Below are 23,251 nucleotides of genomic sequence, written 5' to 3' on the forward strand. Positions count from 1 at the left end.
ATTTAAATATTCTTGCATATGAGAGTCTCAAAACAGTCCTGAAATTTTATAAATTGGGTGGGACTGCAAAACTGAGACTCTTGGGTGAAACCTGAAACTTCTCTTTTGACCACTTTTGAAACTTGAATATGATACTCATTACTTGTTGGAATTAAATTCAGTTACTAGGGATGACAGGTCTATGCCAAAACATTAACCACAACTTGCACTGGGAGATCTCATTTCAGCTTTTGTTAGTTTCTCTAAAGCTGTAGATTTGTAGATTTCTATACCTACTGTATTGTTGTAAAGCCACCTGGTTGCTTATAGTGTTCTGATTAAACAACAAAATTTTCTGAAACGGTTTCAAACTACTAGCCCAGGGACCATTAATGGCCCACAACATGTCAAAAATAAAATATAATCTGGATTACATGTTGCAATTCGCTGATATTCTTTGTCCAGAAAAGAACAGTTTGTTCAACAATATTTCTCTATCAGCAAACACAGTGTCAGAACAGATTAGCAAGTTATCAAGTGACATTTATGATCAGTTACGTGACAAAGCTAGAGTTTTTTCAACACGTGGTCTGTGGTGTTTGACCAGAGCACAGACAAAACTGACAGTGCTCAACTAGCCATTTTCATCATTGGTATTATTGACCAAATCTAAGTGACAAAAGAGTTGCTGAGTTTGTGTCCAATGCTCAGCCAAGTAATGTATATAAAAATGTACAGAAGCTGCTGTTTGCATTTTTTGTTAAGTAGGGATATGACCAAAATATGATAACAATGGAAACCAAAAAGCAGATTTTCAGAAATATTGCTCTTTCTTGCAGTACTTGAACACTGAACATAAATAATATCATTTAAATTGAGAAGTTTGGACTAATCATCATGTTTTAGTTCTTATGAATTTTATACAGTTAGGTGAAGCCAGGGCACTTGGTTACAATACCATTACAATATGTTATGCATCTTAAAGACCTCTGAGACTATACTACACAAATACACATTATTATAAACTTTGTATAGATATTTTTTATCTAGAAGATCTAGATAAGAAAAATTACACTATACTATACTATACAAAAATACCAGCAGGTTGCATCTGGAAGTTGTGGTGGTATTGAAATAGGTGCGTCACCATCTGTTGCTAGGCGGAGATCTGCCCTCTACTGAATACACTCATCTAGTTGATTAGAGGTTTCCAAATGGCATGACAGTGAGCCTATACAAAGAACTATGCACTTATGTCCAAATATGGAGGCAAATTCTATTCCTTTAAAAAATACAATAAATAATAAAAACCTTCATACAAAATAAAACCCACTTTTTGCAGTTTGCGCAATTGCCAGATTGTTGGAATTATTAGTGTCTGTCTCTATCTTTTTAGTTCTATTACCTCATTGTTAATTTTATGGCCTGCCCGGTTTGAATGGGTGTGTTGCTGATTTTGATGTAAAGTGCACATACTTTCAAATGAACTGTTGAATTATTTTGTTAATATTTCATGAGCAATATAGCTGTGTGTCAAATTTTATTTGGCATTAGTAAATAAAAATAAGCATTCACAGACATAAGAGTGATAACACCTGTTATTGAAACTATGGCAGATATGAATACAGGTGTGCCTTGAGATTTTCGTCTGCTTTTTGGTGTGCCTTGGGCACAAAAAGTTCGAAATCCACTTTGTGGGGTGTAAATGAGTTACATTATACCTATTGTGTGTATATGGTTGATAAAAAACCACAGTAACTACGTTGTTTCCACAGGGGGGCAGCGTGGAACTATGCTGCGTTCTCAATGCAATACTGCACTACACTATTAGGCACCTTACTACGCGGCTGTATTTCATTTAAACATTGCATCATTATCATGTTAGACAGCATTCAGAGGAAGATATACTGAAAACAGAGCATGTGTAACTTAAATATTAATAACCATGCAATTTAGCTTTTACAGTGATGATGCCAATTATAAATGTATCTTTATAAGTCAGAAGATTATATTGATAAATTTATTTGACACCGCGTGTCTTTGAAATGTATGTAACATTTTGTTTGAGGCTTGTTATTGAGATTATATGGCGTAGAAGGCTACCTGCATCTGTTTGACCTATCTACATGTAGTTTTTAGCCTACTAAATGCAATATTATTCAAAGGAATAAATGTCTATGGATTAAAAAAAGAAAATAAATTATACGTTAAAGTATGTGTTAAGAGTGTCATGAAGCTGAAAAGGTTGTAAGACTTGTTGCTGTCGCTGGGCGGGCCTAATGCTGTTGTACGCCATGTGGGGGGGTGTCAATTGAAGGGGAGGAAAAAAAAAAACGAGTGAAGGGAGTTACCTCAGCGCTCCGCGAGATATGAGACCGGGCCATTTTCCAGCCGTTCCCCTTTTGTAATAAAGAAGAAAATCACGATTTATCAGTGCGTGGGGGAAGAAAGAAAGAAAGAAAGAAACAGAGCCAGGTTGGTAAGAGGTCTTCCTGACAGAAGAGAGCACGCGGATCCTTTCTCTCTGTTGGACGATCAGTCGCGAGCCGCTCTCGTGCATGCACAGCGTCTCTCCCCCCGTGCGCGCGCGCGTGTGTTTACAAGTGTTTGAAGGAGTGAGAGCCACAACCGAGTGAAGAGGAGGATAAAGCCAAGGAAGAAGGAGGGATGGTGGACAATTCAGGCAGTAGTAAGGCACAAATGGTGAGTCGTTGACCTGCTTGGCGTCCCTCTTCATCTGTCTGACCTGTAACGAGCCAAACACCCGCAGCTTGACCGCCTTTTATTTACGGACAAGAGTTAGCTAGCCTCTCGGTACGATTTCCAAAAGAAAAAGAAGAAAAAAACTTTGAGAGCTAATTTCATCTTTATGGTAGGTTGCTTTTTTACTTATTTTTTAATCTAAGGATAACATTTGAATGCATTTGTTGAAACAAACATATCGTTATTAAGCTAAATTTGCTTTGTAGGGTAACTTATCCTAAAACCCATTACGCATACGTTATCCGCATATTTTGAGGATGTGGCAGCCAGCTATCATAAATGCGGAAAAGGTGCACGTTTTTACAATGTTAAGAGATTGTGTTTTCTCTTTTGTTTGTCTTATTAATATATGACTAGAGGTCAGTTTACCCACCTTTTCATGCAAGTTAACACTGAAGTTTCTGCTGCAGACTATATGTGAGCAGTTTGTCTCCTCTCTGGTTAACCAGTTTGGACGCCAGCTATACGAATGACCGTTTTGCTGTCCTTTATAACGCAGTAATTGTGGCCAGTTATTCACTCCATGCTTTGATCATGGCATTTAAAACGGTTACTGGATTACGTTATGATAGATATAAAACATAATTGAATATGTGATAAACAACTGTACTGTTGCTACAAGAACGGGGGATAACACATGAAGGCAGTTACTCACATTAATTTTTTTTCTCTTCTGGTATTACCAAAGATTTTTCGTGGTTGGGTGTTGTAATGGCTTATGTTTTACGTAAAGTATTGTGTTAGTTCTTTTTCTGTAAAGGTTTGCCCTAGCTACTTTGTAACGAGCTTTGTTACATTAATGTAGTTACAGTGTTTTGTAAAGTGTGATGTGTTCTACTTGCACGCGTTTAGGTTAGGGCTGCACAATTAATTGCAATAACAATTAAATCATAATATGGCCAAGTGCAGTATCCAAATGCAGAACCAGAACCAAATCACGTTTTTTGAAATAGGAAGAATGTGTGCGAAAACGGCATTATAATGAGGTACTGTAGTGCTGTATAGATGACCTGCCCACAAAGCTTGTTTTCCAGATAAAAGAAAACATATTTGTTTGGTACAGACCACAATGAATATCACATCATCATGATTTCAATTTTGTTTTTTCAGAGAACATGAAAAATGTAATGCAGAACTGATCATTTCCACTTATTGTACTACATATCACGATTTCAGTCAAAGTAATCACAATGTGACTACTTTAAACCAAATTCTGAAGCCCTAATTTAAGTCTTAAGAGTTGAACTGCAATTTTTTTTGCCAGCTATTTTGATAATCAATTCATCATTTTGAGTCATTTTAAGGAAAAATTCTCTCCGATTTTGGCCTCTCAAATGTGAAGATATTCTTGTTCTGTTAGTCCTCCATTACAGCAAGCTGAATATATTTGAATGTATTTGTAGCTGAATACATTTTTCACAATTTTCTGACATTTATGGGCGACACAACTATATCCATAATCAGTCTACTTCTTTATCTGTAAATCAATAATGAACATAATCTTAGTTTCTTTTACTTAAGTTTAGATGTAAAAGTTGAAAGCCTTAGCCATTAGGAAGTATCCACATTTTCTTTGTTTATATTAGCAAGTATAGTTCAGATTTAGTGCTGTGATGTTGAAGGTTTTTTTTTTTTTAATTCTTAACTTTGTTGCACTCAGTTCGAGCCCCCCTGTTCAAACATTGACTAAACTGATTGGGTACAAGAAGTTACAAGTTAACAGTTTTTACTACTACATGAGCCTTATGAAAATTATGGACCTGGATTATCTGTGTTTTGTGTGTGAGTCTATGTTTAAATCAAACCCCTTGGTTTCCATTGTAATATTGATTAAGGGGAGTTGGAGTCCAGGGGTACATGTGCCTTACACATGTCTCATTTCATCCTGTATAATGAGATAAAGGGGTAATTAGATTTCAGGATATGGTAGGTCATCCATGACTCCCTCTCTTCTTCCCACAGCCCAGCATGTCGCAGGAGCCTGGTGTGGCCTTTCCTCAGAGCACCTCTACAGGGGGGATGAAGCTGGAGGCAGTAATGGAGCAGCTCCAGCGCCAGCAGCAGGCCCGACTGGAAATGGAGCGCAAGGAGAGGAAGCTGCGAGAGGCCCATATCATGTATGCTCAGCAGGTTGCTGCCCAGCAGGCCATTCTGGCAGCTGCCCGGGCTTCTGGGGCCAACTTCATGGGCAAAGGGTTGGCTGGTGGGGTCCCTGGTGGTGGGTTGCCTCCCAGGGTGTCTAATCAGAGCAGTGTGGACTCAGAGAGAGAGGATGATGAGGACAGAGGCCGGGATTCTGGGGATGAGGATGACGACAATGAGATGATGGAGGGGGATGAGGGCAGTGATGAGGATGAGGCAAGTGCCAGTGGTCTGGAGTTCCTCCGCAAGCAGACCCTTGCTTTGCAGCAGAGCGCCTCCCGCATCCCACCCCGTCCATTTGGCACTTACTCTGCTTCGGCTCCCCAGAGGGCTGCATCCCCACCTGTCAGAGTGAAGCAGGAACCTGATGAGGGCCTGTCTCCTGCGGGGCCTCACTCTGCTACCTCTCCTAACGGACAGGCTGACTGGGGCTTTGATGATCACTTTAGACAGGTTAGTGCCCTGCCTTGGCACCATTTCTCCTTCATTAGATTAATCCGTCTTTGAGTCTCTTCCTAGTCAGTGTCTTCCAAACATCCTCAAACCAAAACTGGCTTTGTGCCATCTGTGTAAAATTAGGATTTCTCTATCTAGACTGATATTATCACTGAAGATTTCTTTCTGCTAATCCTAATCAGCCTTAAAACTTGTCCTATCTTTTTTTTAAATTTAGAGAGCCAACACAGAGCTGCGTAATCAAAGTACTGTTGATCATTTTGACTCAATGAAGTAAAGCCTTTCTCTGTCCATCACTGTCCTGTTGAGGGTTTTGTTTGATTTCTTAGTGCAGCCCCCTGCTGTGAGTGACTGCTTAATCTTGACTGTGGGACAAACCTCTCCAGCTGTATCTTTGTGAGACACTTAAAATCTCTGTGGATGGTTGACCGCCGATTGGCTTTTGTGGCTAAAAATCCTCCTAAGTGAGTCCTGGCAGAGGGCCAGGCTGGGGCGCAACGTGTTCACACTCACTAGTTTGCTCCCTCTGCGCTCAGATTCTGTGTGTGTATGTCTCTCTTACTCTGTCCCTCTTGGCGCTCAGCTCAGCTTCGGGTTTGGCTCTGATCCAGGTAGCGGAGTCAGGCCTGCTGCTGTGAGGCTGTGGGTGGTTGGCCGGGTCAGCACGAGGATTTTGGGTGGGTGGGAAGGTTGGATGTAGTACACAGTAGCAACCCGTCACACCCCCTCCAAGATTTTCGGCTGTGTGCCAAGTACACTTTCCCTTGAAGGTAAATATTGCCTCAGCACTGTGTTACAGAACGCTGGAATGCCAACTGGCAGCCAAGCTGAGCTACATGTGGTTTAGCATCATAGCTTGGGACGTAGCACGTTAAAGAGAGTTCAGCAGCATGTGTGTGATATAAAAAGCCCTTGTTGCACAAGAGTGGGCTGTGTCAGAGGACATATCTGAGCTTGATTAGTGGGCTGAGAGTGCTATCATGTGTCTGGATTTTATTACTGTCTATTTAAAAGCAAATGTCGTTGGATGGTGCGTCTCTGGACCACATTTCCAAATTTAGGGAAGGCAGTAGTATATAGGTGGGAGGAGGAACAGTAGTAGTTGTACTTTTATTATTATCGTATATCAACTGGAGCCCCTGCCCTCAGAGGGATCTGTTGGAAATGATTAAAAACATTTCTCTGTTGGATATGAGCATTGTATGAAATGGAGTTTCCCTGCATTGTTTGAGCTGCTTATTGTTTCCAGAGGTGTTAGAAAGAGTGGAGTAGTATTATTCTGCGAGGTGGCCAGGCATTGTGTGAGCGTTGTCAGAACAGAAGATCACAGCAGCAAAGTTGTAGCTGACCAGTGTCCTATCTGTGGCCTGGTGTCTTTTATTAGGAGAGGTGGGCTGAGCCTGGGGGTTGGGGGAGGCATTATGGGACGAGAATTGGTCTGGCCTTTTTTTGTTTCCTCTCTTTTATCTTTCCTGTCATTATGTCAGCTCTGCAGTATTTAATGACGGCTCATCTCTTCAGGCCGTTTCAGGTTGCACCATTGTAGGGGGAGGGGGACAGTGGAGGCAGGGGAACTGTTTTTTTTTTTTCTTTCTTTTTTCTTTCTTTTTTTGATGTCATTGTCTTCAAGAGGCCAGAGACAAGCTTGGCAGATGCCACAAATACAGACTCCTGTAATAATGCGGGGAGCATATTTATTATGTTCTAAAAGCAGTGACGTGGGGGGATATGGGATGACCTGCTTAAAGAGACAAACGTACAGAAGATCATTTACATGAACATTTACATTTCTTGTAGTCAGTCACGTTGGGTGGAAGCTTTTACCCAAAGTACCTGTGTGTGAATGACCGCTCTCTGCTTGAGTCATAGTAGACCATATTTAAAGAATTTGACTCCTGATTTTATCTAGGTCAGCTTAAAGAGGGAAAAACATAATATTGTCTGTTTGTTAGTTCACCAATAGATATAGCTGCTAGACAATGGGTGGAACATGAGTAACATTCAGGGTTTGACATTTACCTTGCCTGATGGCCTTTGTCCAACAAATACTCCATTAAGGTTTAATCTCGGTACTGTAAGCCTTGACCAGCACATCATTATAGTTCCACAAACATGCCAATTCATCTGTAGCATTTAGTTCAAAATAATGTGAAAACGGTAACAAGTACTTGTCATAATAATAAAAAGAATTATAATAAGAAGAATAAGAATAATATATTAAGCCTATTCAAACTGCTAACATGATGCTTAGAGAAGAACCAGAAATGCAAAAGGTGGACTATGGAAAAAATAGAACTGCAACAGTAATTTAGGACTGTAAGTGTCTAGAATATGTAACATGACACACCCTTAACTAGCTGTGAAGTCAAGCTTGTTTTTCATTGGAAAAAATATCTTCAGGTAACACCACATCACAATTCATGGGGAAAGCGGGCAACACGTGTCACAGTTAAGGGCAACTGTGTTAAAATGTGTTCTGTCTCAGCATTGTTTTTACATAACTTCACATTTGTGGCACCAAAAATTTCCTATGGCAAAATTTAGGGGCCTGGTGGTTTGTGGGGCCAGTGCTTAATAATATTAGTGTCTATCCCTGAACATACTGCAATATAAGAACAACAGCTGCATAGTAACGAGGTAATGTTTATTTGTATGTAAATGTGCCTCACCTAGGAGCATCACTTGACTGACAACCATTTGAGTAGTCCGTCTTGTACTCCTGCCATCCCGTGTTTTAAGTGTATATGAGTGGTGAGGGCCTATAAAGGTCACATGGGGGTGGACAGACGCGGGTAGCCAGTGTTTTCGTGTCAGTGATGTATGTGTGGTGACCTCAGCCCTGTTCTAAACAGCGGAGTAAATAATTGTCAAACAAGGGGTTGGACAAAGGTGTCGCGTGGAGGGAGAGCCAGGGCGGGCAGTCAGCCGGCCTCAGCACTCTGGCCTCTGCCGCAGTGGGACAGAGGCTGCATGACCCCTGTAATCCACCCCCTCCCACTCCTCCTGCTCACACACACACACACGCACACACACTTATAGATCCGTCCACTACTTGTGATAATTCCTTTGTGATTAATAGAGTTTTAATCATGTCTACAGAACACAGATTGCGTCTTATGTCCTTTTGGTGATGACACTGCTTCAGTTGGATTGGCTGGATGTTGTAACTGAGAGAGCAGCTACAGGTGGTGTGAGTGCTGTGGCTTTCTTTCCAGAGGTTTACAAATTTTGTGGTCACATGCTGTTTGTTCCTGTTAACTCCACCTTCTGACAAATCAGACAAATTGGAGGCAGTGAGTAGAGTGTGTCTACATTTGCATTGCTGAAATCACGGAGGGAAAGAGATGACCAGGCTACAAGACGGAAACTGATATGAGTACTTCTCACATCACGTCATAGGGCTGAATAGTAAGTTGTAGGAGTGCATGCCAGGCATCAAACCAGGCATCAAATGACAGATTGCTGGTCACATTTTAATTGTTTCCAATTTTGGGTTGTTGGTGCTCTTGTGTAATATCCCATTATTCAATGAAGAAAACATTAAAAATACTTGTATAAACATATTTCCCCTAAGAGCATTTTCACACCTGTAGAGAGGTTGACTTGGTCCAGACCAAAAGAAAAAGATGTGTAAGATGAGATGTGTACATTTAAGCTCACACAGAAATAACCAGTTATAAGCATTATTTAACAAATCGCACCAAGTGAAAAATAATGAATAATGACTGACTGACAGGATGAAAAGGAGGTGTCTTGCAGCCTACAGGACCCTGCACACCTGTGTGACTCTTGCTGATGTGCTGTGGCTCGCATGTGCATAGTGGCTGTACATCTCTTATCAATTACACAATCGCGTCCTGCACAGATTTAATGATCAGCAGAAGGATTTATTAGAAGTTAAGCGTTTGTTGTGCCAAAATCACACCTGCTATCATAAAATCCAGTGGTTGGTTTGTTTGTGTTTTCAAGTCAAGTCAAGTTTATTTATAAAGCACATTTAAAGCAACTGAGGTTGACCAAAGTGCTGTACAGTAGAATAATGAAGATAAGAAATACAACATGGTAAAACAGCAAGAGCAGCAGAGATAACATAGACATACCATCCCAAACCCAAGCAGATAAATACAGGAGCATATAAAATATGAAACACAAACAAACAAACAAACAGAAAAAAAATAAAAATAAAAATGAGAGTACAGCTCTAAGGACACTCAAAAGCCTGAGAGAACATGTGAGTCTTAAATTTGCGCAAACAAAATGCACCAGAGTTTGTTTGGAACTGCACTGAGAACCACCTTTTCAGGTGGACTTGGTCCAGTTCTTCAGTCTGCATCAGGGTTCGACTGAGAGCTTTCACAGCAACAAACTGGACTAAGCAGGCAGAAGGACCAGGGTCTGTTTTAACTGGACCATGCCTTTAATTGACAGCTGAAGATATGACAGGAAACGGGGAGAGAGAGTGGGGCAGCGACACGCAGCAAGGGACCGCAGGCGGGAGTCGAACCCTCGGCCACTGCAAAGGACCCACAGCCCCCAGACATGGGGTGCACACTCTACCAACCGAGCCGCCCAAGTGCCCCCGTATAGATCTTTTTAAACAGGAATTTGAAAATGTAAATGACAGTTGTCAGGGCATAAATGATCTTTACAAATAAACACTCAGTAGTCTAAGGATGGCATAGACATCAGTGCTAAAAACTGTTTAAATCAAATCGAATTGTGACCTTGAAATTTCAAGTGAAATCAAATTGCGAACAGTCACATTACATTCTACGTCTCTTTTCTATGCTGTCTGTGTGAGAGCTGCAGAAAGAGTTTTATGCACATACTAAATAGGGCTTTGTGCATAGGTGTGGCAGTGTTTATTTGTACTTTAGAATATAACTGCTGTGAACAACCAGAAAATAACAATTTATGGTGCTCCCTTACTCCTTTCAGTCTATACGTCGCTCTCACTCTCTCTCTTTCGTTGAGCCGGTTTAAATGGTGTGTTTACAAACAGTTCTGCATGTTTTACCTTTGATATTACACAAGGTGGTTTTCTCTTTCATTACACAGAGTAACAATCAAGAGCATTACCTTAGTAAATTTTGGTTGAACAATTGCAAGGCAAGGCATAAAACTGGATAATTACCCTCTGTAGCCTGATTGGATTTGCAGTCTGTCATTTGGATCAGATTTGAGACTTTTTTTCATTTGAAAATGCTGCAAACCAGAAAAGGTTGTTGTTAAGTCATTTCAGAGCAAGTAAATCTGTGCAAAAGTAGCACTGTCATTTGCTTGGGTAGAACAGAAGAAGGCTGCAACTTGCATGAGGGATACATATGACTCAGGAAAAATGGCCAACAAGGATAAGCAGACCACAGTAACTAGGCATCTGTTGCTGTGAAGACCTGCCATCGTTTGCCAACCTCGAGCCCTTCTGCTGAAGCACTGAAGCCTGTCTGTTCAGCCAGTGCTGTTGCATAATTTAGCTGTCGCCCCAGCAACACATCAGTCAGGAAGTGGGGAGCTGCACGGCTGCAGTGCAGAGATCAATAAGGATTGTGTGTGAGCTTTTAGAGGCAGGAATGTTTGGCCTTGTTTATGGTTCATTTATGATAAATGAGAAGACATTGTATTTAGCAAATGGACTCAAGTTTTCATTTTGACAGTGGAACAGCTCTACCTATATTAGCCTATCGCTGCGGTGTTGTTGGGAAGGCTGCTGGATGTATGAGAAATCATACAACAGTATCACCATGTCTCTCAGTAGTGTTGTGGTTGGAACAAGGAGGCCTCACTGCCTGGCATGCATACTGTATACACCAACCTGACCTGGTTTATGCTTTTTGAATGTTATGTTAATGTCTCACATGCCATAACTGTCAGTGGGTTTTAAATGGTGTACTTAGTCTTATTCTATTTACTGGACTTCCTGTTATGCTGATGTAATAAGGCTGGAATTACCATCTGACCCCTCTTTGTACAAACTGTCTGCAAATGGAGGTCATTCAGATCAGAAATAAAAAGTAAGGCTGAGGTCCATTTAAACATGTTGCGGTGCTTGTTGATATAAGAAGTGTGACTTTAATGTGTGAGACCCATATTGTATAGCCATGCTCAAACTGTTGAGCTACACAGCAAATTGAAAATCTCAATCCTGACTGTTCACTTCTGCTGTGAATACTGACAATGATGCCTTCATATCACATTGAATACATTATTTCACATGTTTTACCTGACCATGAGAATGTTAAAATAAAGTTGTAGGCTAGTAGGAGTGAAGGACTATCTCAAACTCAAATCCGTATGATACGTCAGTACATCTTTTACTGTTGAGCACAGTGTAAGTCTGATAGGTTATTTAATTAACTTTAAAGGCTACTTTTGTGTAGCAGTTAAGTGGTTCCCACATTTGAGGATTTTTGAGCATTACTGGGAAAAGTAAAATTTAACAATTTTATCCTCTCTTATCAAAGAAAAGGGATGACCTGTAGTAAACCATAACAAATGTTTTTATTTGACCATATGTGTAACTGTTATCTAAATAGAACACTAAAGGAAATCCCTAATTTCCTTGTTACATATATTCCTGATGCATAGTTGATTTAATAATGCTCTTTTCAAATTTTCTCCTAGATATCAAATATCTTGCAAATTTAAATCTCTTTTGCTCTTTTTCCACCGTGTGGTTGCATCAAATGTTGTGAATAATATCTGAGACTTGGTACTTTTTGGTATCACCTTGGCTGAGGTTCCAAGGAAGCTGAGCCGGCAGTGAAAGGAGTGAAAACCCTGCAGACCACTGACTGGTCAGAGAGGAATCCACTTGCCCAAGACGAAGCAACCAGAGTCATCATGTCACCTGTGCTCTGATGTAGGATTTTCCAAAATTTTGTCTGCTTGCTGCGACAAAAAGTAATTTGTTTGATATCCTTCATTCTTCCTCTCTTTGCATTGAAGATGATGTTACTGCAGTTTGATCTGGCATCGCTATGACAATCAGCCAAGAATCCCACCAACATTGAGGGGGTGCAATCCATATGCTGTGGTAAATGAAATTGAGAGAAGTCCCTGGTACCAAAGTGAGTCGAGCTGAGCTGTACCATGCAGTGGAAATGAGGCTTTTTATTCCTCAGCAGGTTCTTTGTCATCTGGATGACTTCATGACAACAAAATTATATTACTAATGGCATTTGTGATGAATGGCCTCAACACTAAATAGCTAACCTTGTTTCCAAATGTGTCCTCTTGACTACAACACTGATCTAAATACAGATTGAGCTGGCTAAACGTGTCTGATTTTAGCTCACTGGGGTGGAAATCTAATAAACATTTTGGCTGACCTGCCTTTTTATCCCCTGCTCTTTCCTCTAGTCATACATTTGTTCAAGTTACAGAGTATGAAAACAGATGAAGATAACATTTACGTTTTATTGTTTATGTTTACATGCATTTGTGTTTTTGCTTCAAGCACTTAAATTTTGGCATATCTTTCTATTAGGCTAAATACTAAACTCTGAAAACACTTTTTTCCTATGATGGATTTTGTTAGGCCAACATTTAACAGAGGTGTAGTGTTTACATGTTCATTTATATGGTGCGTTGCTCTGGAATGTTTCAGTTTATAGTTTTAGCTCAGTGTTGTGTGAACCTTGCTTTGCTTCATTAAGAGCAGGCCTTGGCTCAGGTTGGGTGGACATAGCTGGGCTTTTAGCTCTAGATTTCCTTGTTAATGGCATTTTTCTGATTGATGCTACTCTGTACCTAATGTAGCCCGGCTGTGATGGCAGTGGTTGAATTTGTGTCAGGATGGAAACAAATAAGGGCCTAGCGTTGCAGAATTATATTTTGCACTTCCTGTTTCCTGTTGAGTTGGTCAGCAATATTGGAACATTTAACTTCATTTAAATTGTCTGTAGTATTTAAAAAATAGACACATATAAAAGCTCTAAAGTAAAGTAATACAATTTCATCCCTCAAACCATAAAAGTTGTCATTACAATATCCATTCAAAAGCCTGACCTGTGAGCTGGCAATAACCATATTATGACATTTATTCAAAAATTAATTCATCACATTTCCCTCCTATCCCCATTAAACTGATTACATTTTTTGTCAGCCAAATATTAATCTGGGTAAACATAAAAACTCTAGTATGACAGTAGTATGTCATTACTGCTTTTTGGTACCAATTTGTCATGTGACCAAGATTTTAACAATTATTTATGGTTTTTGGTACAGTAGTGTGATGGACATATGTTTAACAAACTGTCACTGTGTGTGGGAAATTATTTACACGCACTTGGCAGTTTAAGACTCATCTGAATCAGGATGGTGTGGTTGAGGTGTAACCATGCTGGCATAGACTATGTTTCATTTTGTGCTGACCTGCTCTTAACAGCCAAGTGTGGACGATTCCTCTTGCCTGAAATAGAGGTATTGAATTTAGTAGGGAGATGAAGGGGGAGGGAGAGGGGGGAGGAGATGCTGTGGAAGGAGAAGAGAGGTTAGTGGTCTGGTTCAACACACTACACTGCCCCACCCAGAGGAAACATTCCAGACGGAATTAAAGAGTTAACTCTTCAAACAGTGAACATTCCCACCGGGGGCTCCCAACAAGAGACAGGGGGTTTGATGGGGGTGGGTGGGTGCATGTCCGTGTTGTAGTCAGGCCCCTGATTGGTGATCTTTCAATTCATTTCACTCAGTGTCGCAGGGGCTGTAAAAGAAAAAAGCCAAAGGGTCTGAATGGGAGGAGCTGGATGGGAGGGCCCGCTGGTTCAGGCAGAAACACTTTTTTTATTTGTCTGAGTCCCAAAGGGCACATCTGCTGCTGGCAGACGGGAGGAGCCTTCTCGTGGTGGGTCTAGTCCCGTCACCTCGGCCACACCATGGCCTGGACAAACATAGCACTCATTGGCAGTGTGTAGTCATGATGATTCTGTCATCCTAACACACAAGACTTTTGGATTGTGTTAAGTTTATACATTCATGGACTCCATGAAGGGGATCCCACAGTGGTCTCCATCAAAATGGGGACTTGTTCACACTGATAGTTACATTTTCCCTCCACGCTGTTAATGTGGGTGACATATAAGCCATATAAACATCCTAGACAGAGAATACCTTCTTTCTGTGAAGGGCCTGATCTATACTATATTTTTAGGGCCAATACCGACATTACAGGGTTAAAAAATTCAGATATTCTTTATACTTCTATTATAATATAATAAACAGAATACAGAATATATACATAAATACATATTTTGCAATGATTGCTCAAAAGTGCTTAACACTTACAACAAAGATATGCAATGGAGGCAGGGTATTTTACAGTTTAACAATAAACTTGATTGTTCAGAATGATATCAGGGAACTGAAACAGTGAACTCTTACCAGTATTTTTTAATAATTATAAACCACTATAAACACATCCAGAAAAATAAATGTTAAACCTGATCTCAGAAAAAGAATCAAACCAGAATGCTGCCTATAAAGCTAACAAATGAAAGCAACCTACATTATGTTTTAGGAGAAAAAAAATTCATAAAGGCACATATCAGACAACATATATACCGATACCAATATAGAGTGATATCACTGTCATAGGCCAATATCGGGCAAGTAATATTGGTGAAGTGATATATTGGTCAGGCTCTAGCTTTGTGGTCCTATGAAAGCATTTGTATTTGTAACACATCACATAAGAGCAATGCATTTTCAACCAGTTTTTCTGGCATCACAACCATTCAGATTGATAATGCATATTACCCATGTTTGACATTAACATCGCCAACACAATGTTACAGCTAAACAAACATCCTGATTCCGTCATGTCTTTTAGATCAGCAGTCTACAAAAACGGAATAGTACCCACTGCCAGCCAGCCACTGATAAGTCGGGGTTACTTAACGTCTGGTTTTACTAATCCTATTCAAACTGTGATCCTCACAGAAAGATGTAATGACATAATGTACTGTGGTGTGTGCTTGTAGTTTCCTCTGTTAGCCAAGATGACTTCTTCTTCTTTGACCTAAAACAGTGCCCTCAGGAAACACCACATCACAAGAACCCGAGTGTTGCAGTCAAGGAAGGCTGTGTTAAGTCGTCTTGAATTACTTTTCTTTGTTGTTTTTATATAAGTTTACTTGTTTAAGTTTATTTGTGCTGCCAAAAATATATACCAAATTTAGTGGCTTTGTGGCCTGTGGGGCCAGTACTTAAAAATAACAGTGTATATTCCTGATATTCAAAATTGGATACCAAATTAAGATCTTAATTTTATTCATTTAGAAGTGGTAATAGTAATTCTGTTGTAGATCATTTTTGGACTTTCCCCTTTCCTTATTTCTTTACCTCCTTCAGACAGAGAAAATGCAGCTGTTGTGCGCGTGAAATACAAATTTCCTTTGTGCTTTTATTATCTATATGCTCCAGTAATTTGCAGTGTGGACATATTTGCTTAAAGTTGGGCCCCTTGGAGAGTGCTCCTTACGCCTATTCAGATCCCACTTTGCATGCAGTAAGGTGGAAGGTACAGCATAAGGAAGAAGTATGTTGTGCTTCTCTCAATAGACCCATTGCATTTTGATTTGCCAAGCGTACCTGTTAAGAGTGCAAGGTCTTGTTGTGCTTTGTATTTTCAGGTGTCTGCCTTTCAGTTTAAGTAATCGCTCTTGCAACATCATGCAAATTACCTCTTGGATGACCCCTCATGCGCATTGTCACTGAGGCCACACTGCTCATCTCCATTTAATTGAATTGAAAGGCAAAATTCTCACATTTAAATGCAAATGGTGCATGTCCATTAGAGTTGTCACACTTTTTTCCCAAATCGACCCTGGAGGATTGACTACTTTGCTTCTAATGGAAACTGAGCTACTGACGCCTGCTGTAATTTGATCAGTTGGTAGTGAAACCACAAGCCCCCTCCCCACACCATCGCAAGTTCCATTCGTCCTTTACAACCACTCCCACTCAGCATATCTCAACACCTGCTCTTTAATGAAGGCAAACAGAGAAAGGGGAATAGCTAAATGAAACAAAGACATCCACCAACCCCTTTGGCAGCTGCAGGGAAATAGATCCAAGGTCATATGACACTGTCGAGCAAAGTCTCCCTGAGTTTTATATAGGCTGACTGCATATAGTGATATATATACAGTACACATGTATATAGACTACTGTTCACTGTGTGTGCTGGCAGTGACCCTTGGCACAGTATGTGAGGTCCTGTTGTCCTTGTACCATGTATGGGCTCTTAAATATATATACTGTACGTTTAACTTGTTGGTCTGTCTTTGCAGCCTTCTCACATGATCAATTCTTTGAATATACCTGTTTTTAAGGGATATTGATGATGATTTAAAACAGAGCTTAGCTGAGTTTTCCAGCATGAAACTAACATAGTTCTAAGTGTAACTATCCTCTTATATTATTGGAAACACACATATTTTTCAACATTATAATCATTGAAAGTATTCTGATACTGCTATTGCCATAGATTCAAGCTTGGTATTGTTTAATTTCTTTCAATCCTGTTGTCAGTGTGATACCTGCATTTCAGGTACTAAATGATACTTTTAGTAGCTATACTTTCTGTTGAAGAGTGCCAACAAAACCTTTTTTTATTTCTGTAAAATGTAGTCCTAAACTGAACAGCTGCACAAGACCTTTGCCTAAATAAAATGTTCAAAAATTGACTAAATAATTATTTGAATCACAAATCAGCTTTTGTTACTTGACAGTTTTCAATAGTGTGTTTTACCAACACATTATGAGTGGTACCAAAAAAGTACTGAGGTTCGATACACTGACTTCACTAACATAACCACTTAGACTTTTTTGTGTTGTGCTGCTTAATGCAGATATTTTTTTTAACAATCAGTAGAGTGGTTGAGGTAATTTTAAATCTGTTTAGATTTTTTTAAGAGGTTAATTGGATACATTTATTCCTCTGGTGGAAGTTGTGAAATTGTAGCTGCTTTGCGTGTTGAAATAGGATGCTGACCTGCACACACTTAGCAGGGTACACAGGCAGTAGTCCCCTTTATACAGCCTGTTAAAGGCAGATATTTTGTGCTGTTATACGAGCTTGCCATTCTGTATAAAAAGTACAAACACAGAATAGGGGTGTTATTGTTATTCTTGTCGTTCAGTTGGCAGCGGTGGTAGTAACAGAGCTGAATGTGGGAGTGAACAGTTATCTTGAATTAAAAACATGGCAGCATTATACTCGTGATTCAGTGTAAAACAGCAAAGCTGGCATAATGACGAGTCTTCTTTAAGGCAGTATTGTGGGACCTCTTATTAAAAGGGACTAATGTCTGTCCCTCATTACCAAATAATGGCTGTAATAGGAAAGAATAAAGATTTTGTTTTTTGCTTCTGAAATATTTTTGTGGATGGAGAACCACTAGGTGATAATGCTAGGATACATATCATTTTCCCAGTTTAGTGCAAGTTATTTAAATGAAGTGAAATTTACAGTGTTTTAATGGAGTGCAGATTGAATATGGATTAGCCTTCACTGTATATTGCTGATATTGATAAAATTGAAAATGATCTGATCTGACCTACCAGCTCTTTCAAAAACTGTTTTCAGTTAGGTGTAGGCTGTTTCATATCTGGGCTTTGCACCTTGTCCAAAGGGCCTGGCACTGAAGAGGTGTGGAGGTGAAGAGTGAGAGTTGTCTATTGTTAGTGGCCTTCTTGGCTTGTCTTCTGCCACTGCTTGGCAGAGCTCCAGGCTGGTGTCTGGGCCCTTTAGGTGCTAACTGGGCCACTGTGTCAAGGCCCCTGGGTAAACACAGCAACAGACTGGGACCTTCAACAGAGTCTTGTAAAGGAGAAGGAGGTGAAAGCAGTACAGGAGGCTTTCCTTTCTATCGCCTGCTGGCTTTTCAGTCTGCAAAGTCATTGCGCTGCCTGCCAAAATCTCATGTAGTTTATAGTAGCATGCTGCCAGGTTGTGTGTCTGCCAAGTTTTCAAACACAAGCTGAGCGTAATCATGTTCTTGTAAGAGGGAGCTACCAGCAGACGAGGAAGGAAGAAAAAAAAAGCTCTTGGCTGCTGCCCAGGAAACGTCACATTACACTAAAAGCAATGTGTTCACAGCTCAGCTTCCAACATTTACATTCTACACTGAGGGCTGTACGTCATCCAAAACTGCTCACTTCCTGAATCACAGTCATCACAAGAAACCAGCAGTATGCAGTGTGTCTGTCAGAGCCACTGGCTAGTAATCCTAAATGTTGTACTAGTGCACACACATATACACTGCTAGGATATAGGAAAAAAACATTATTCCTACTAGTATGAACAAAGTCCTGTTTGTAATAGTCATTCATTTACACATTATACTAGCGAGCAGAGGCACAGAGGCATGTTGAAGCATATAAATTGTTTTCTTTTGCATAAAATCTCTTTTGCGATCAGTTGCTCAGAGCTTTGCACTTTTCTGCAATCCAGTTTTTTTTGGATAAAAAGTTCTGAACATTTCATAAATATGTTATGTAAGTGTTACAATATTTATGTAAAGTACTGAAATTAAACAAGCTAAACAAAACAGATGTTGATCACTTTGTACTACTGCATGTTTCAAACATTGAATTATAATAGAAATACAGTATTTGAGAGTTTATAATGAAAAAGTGGAATGACGCTTTTGGATTGTTTACAGCACACAACTGTTGGAGCCACCACTTGTATAGAACTGAAAGCCTTGTATTGAATCATTGAATGATTTGAAATGACAGAAAAACACATCAGGCTCCGACCTGTAGCTGATCTGGTTAATAGACAATCACACTGTGAATAGTACTATGGACCATGTCAACTGCAGTCAATAATTTCAAAAGCCATGTTAGTAAATGATTAAAGAGCGGCACAGAAAATTGAATTATTAACAGCAGGACCTATAGTGAATGTAGGTTATTATAAGAGCTATATGTTGTAGCTTGGAGAGGGTAATAGGAATGTGGCTCCATTATTTGATATTCTTCTCTGGAATAGAGCCTTTAGAGCAGAATATTTTCATTTGCACTTTATTATTTGACAACAGATATATAGTCTTGCCTTGTTAGACTTGAGCAGGTACTGTGTGTGCTTCTTTATGCCTGAAATGTGCATAGTTTGTATCAGATCACAAAGTTATTTTCAGCAGACATCAGCATATAATTGTGGAGCATGGTTCAATAATGTTTGTGGCAGATTTGGGATGCCCCTAACCCCCAGCGGAGCCAGCCTTGATTAGCCAGCCATCTGGTCAAACAAAGACATCTCAAGTTTTCCTGCCCTAAATAAATGTGATTAGAAAACCTGAGGAAGCTCAACACAGGAAGGATGTGTGCTCAGATCATTTGTTAAAAAAAAAAAAAAAAAAAACTGGTAACAACGTATTGAATGATTGATGACATACAGTTGCAACAAAATCTACTGCATTCAGAGGCAGACATTAAGTAATGCTTGCGTACTTAATATGAATGATCGTACATAGAAAAATTTTGAAGGCAAATAAGAACAGCAAATCAATCAAAATGTGAATTAGTGTGGTTGGAAAAACATAATTTAGTCTTTTGTCCAAACAATAGTCATATACAGGCTAACTGCACACCATAGGAGCTTGATTAGATTTAAATAAGGGTGACTGAATTTGAACCATATACTGTGCAAACACATCTGCTTATCTTGCTTAAATCTGTCAGTGGAAACTATGTCTTTGCATTTATTGGTTCTACTGTTCTTAGTATGTGCTTCTGGTGCCCATGTATTACATTCAGTATAGTCTGTTTGTTTTGTTATCTGTATCATATCCTCTGTTGCTGCAACAACCCAATTTCCAGGTGAAAATCATTACAGTTTTATCTAATCTGATCATATATACCGAACTTCTGTAATGTCTGTTTATGGGCTGAACTGTAGCTTAAGCAAGCATTTAAGTGGGCTCTGTATCTCAGGCTGTCAGGTGTCAATAATTTAAATATCTACTTTGACTAGACATAATAATTTACCTGCCAAATATAATTTCTTGCAAAGCGTCTTATGCAGAACAGTGACTTACAAAGTATATAACATGATCTCTGTTTGTAAGCTTGGTTAGGAATGCTAAAGAAAGGCTGGGCTATATATGTTATAATCTATATAAATGATTAACTGATGATCGATTAATGATGAAAATATATTAACCAACACATTTCAGAGTGGGCACAACATTGTTTTTGAGGTGTTCACAGTGTTGCAACATGTCAGGAGTGGTTTTCCACAGGACATAGGATATTACAATAAAAGGTGATGGTGGTATCTAGGTCACTGTGGCTGCTTCTTTTAGCATCTCCCTAGATATTTGAATCCATAGTTGTATTCTTGAAATAAAAAAAAGTAATACATGAGATCACCCCACTCTTTTAAGACATTTGTTGGATACAGCCTTTTTTCTTATTAAAAATGGGTTAAATGTCTAAGTCATTTCCAAAGTTATGCAAGCATCATATATCATCCATATTACCCTGGCCCATAATAATCATAATAATCAATGGTCATATAGTAGTATAGTGTTGAGATACAAAAACAGTGTTCTCATTTTAAAATGGGTCAAAAAGTTTGAATGACAAATTAAAAAATAAGTTTTAAGGTGCTCTTTTACAGGATGACTAACAGTAAACTTGATAGCTGCTGGCTAATAATGGTTACATAATGATTGCATGACTTCCACAGCAATGGCAGTGAAATGACACTCAAAAGTTTGTTTTCTTAAATTTTGGTACAGTGATACTAACCATGAATTTGGACCATGAGTTTGGTGTGATTTGATTTTATGTTTTTTGGCTGTCTCTGCCATCTTTTGAGCATCCAGTAGAGATGTAGTGGTTTGTCGGCCCCTGGAGATGAGCTCCAGATGCGTGACGGGCTGCACCATCCCAGCCTGGGTCCCTGGGGGGTACTGGCCTGTCAGAGGTGGAATGCCCCTGCACACTTAACGCTAGCTGAGAGGAAACAGATACCTCTGGCTCTGAGCAAAGAAATCGCTCCCTATCGATTAGACTATACAGAAAGCTGTGAATTGCGCTTATGGTTTGAACATTTGATACTGCAGATTCAGAGAGGTAGTCATAACACTAACTTCAGTGATGGAGGAAACCCTGAGAATAATGGGACTGGTTTCTAGCCCTCCCATGCATCTTTACCCCACTGCCATACAAAGAGGTCATTTACCCATCTGACTGCAGGCGTTGTGACCTCTGTCATTTCATATGTAATTAGATGTGATGTGTCCTAATAGTAGCGAAGGTTTTTTGTTGATTGTGAATGTATCAAGTTCCTGGCGCTGTCAGTATAATGAGAAAGTATATAAAGGCCTATCAGGTCTGTGTGATGTCTCCAGCTGCCATTAGCATGGGGGTGAAGTGGATGCTTACTCTTTGAAAGATGTGAGATATGCAAGGTATTTTTAGCCAAAGCTTTTAACCCAGAAGAAATGGCTAATAGCTGCTCTGACCTGAATGCAGCTGTATAGCTTTGCTACTCAAAGCAGCAGTGATTACAAGGGGTCCAAAAATGATGAGAAAAATAGTTTTGCTTTACAATTCTTCTAACTTTAATGTACTGTGAGAATATGAATTTGTATGTTTGTGGAATGAAAATTACTTTGCATATTGCAGTCAACTTAATATCTGTCACTGTACACTTCACAGAGCAAAACTAATAGCTTCAAATCAAATTATCAGTGAGGGGCACCAAGGGGGCCCCATGCAAGTCTGTGCATAGTTTAGTTGGAAAATCTAGTCTCTGAGGTCTAGTTTCTTATGGGCCTGAAACAGCATGGGAAAGGGTTAACTTGTGGAGTACTGTATGTGGTGGCACAGATGTGATTCACTAAAATGTTTGCTCTGACTGTGAAAGGGTCTTTGAACCAATGAGTGTGAACTTCTGGCCACACCAGCCTATAAACGTTGCATTTGTGTGAGGCAGCGAAAGGGGCCAGCTAGTGTAATGGGGGATGGGGCCTCTGCCTGTGGAATGTGGTGTCTTGGTGAAAGGGCTGGAGCTGAACAAATGCAGTCAGTTTATTTGGCAAACCAGATTTGCTGGTCACCAACAGACATGTTTACCCAGGAACTAAATATGCAGATCCGCCCATTTCTTTCAGATATGAGTGTTTCTTGTTGGTTACACTGTGGTCTCTCTTTCTCTCTCTGGGTGTGAAATTGGATGAGGTGAAATAGTGTATTGATAAGCATGTCTGTCTGCTTGCCTATTTTCATTCTGTCTTTCTATCCGTGACCCCCCCCTCCCTGTTTCTCTTTTTCATCTTTGTAATTGGAGTGATTAATGGAGGGAGGGGTGGTCTTGCCTGGAGGCCTGTTTTTCAGCAGCCCTTTCAGAGGTGCAGCAAGGCTGTAGCCGGGGCAGGTAGGAACACGTTCTGCCCCTGGACGCTTAGACCATTGTCCCTGCCACTTTGTCTGTTCCCTCAAAGCCAGAAATCTCTTCCAGCTATAGTACAAACATGACCGGACACTCCGAGGCAGGCATGCCCCTGGGTCCTGTTCTCTGCTGCTGACCAACTCTCATGTGATATGTGACCTTTTTTATGCTCCATAATAATTCTTAATGAGAGCAGAGAATCCGTAGTGGATCTGTTTGTAGGTAGGAACTCTACCATATGTTCCCAAGTGGCAGCGAGATTTACTTCCCTCATGCCGCACATGGAATCACGATTAGCCAGAACCTTTGTTGGCAGTAGCGTATGGCCAGCTCACCATGAGATCTTTTACAGTAGTTAGCAGATAAAGAACGCCATCCGCTCAGCTCAACTCCCAACCCCCACCCCCCACCCCTCCACCCAGCCATAAACCCCTCCCCACGGAAAGAGGCACTATAAATGATTCCCGGGGTCCCGCTGTGGGATCAAGGCCTCAGTTATTT

The 23,251-nt window shown here is 40.1% G+C and overlaps 1 protein-coding gene across 2 annotated transcripts in view; it reads left to right on the forward strand.

The window, feature by feature from the left end:
* Positions 1-2,300: 2,300 nt before the first annotated feature.
* Positions 2,301-23,251, forward strand: part of LOC146333290 (AT-rich interactive domain-containing protein 3B) — a 54,453-nt gene continuing 33,502 nt past the window's right edge. Inside the window, exons 1-2 of one of the 2 annotated variants that reach the window (XM_084721938.1) lie at positions 2,301-2,851; positions 4,705-5,337. In XM_084721938.1, coding sequence (XP_084578064.1) covers positions 2,849-2,851; positions 4,705-5,337 — 636 coding nt within the window. In that variant the 5' untranslated portion in view covers positions 2,301-2,848. The remainder of the gene's footprint in view (positions 2,852-4,704; positions 5,338-23,251) is intronic. The other variant, XM_084721928.1, reaches the window with a different exon arrangement.

This window comes from Lutjanus erythropterus, chromosome 1 (genome assembly GCF_056507025.1).
Source record: "Lutjanus erythropterus isolate fLutEry1 chromosome 1, fLutEry1.hap2, whole genome shotgun sequence".
NCBI lineage: Eukaryota > Metazoa > Chordata > Actinopteri > Lutjaniformes > Lutjanidae > Lutjanus > Lutjanus erythropterus.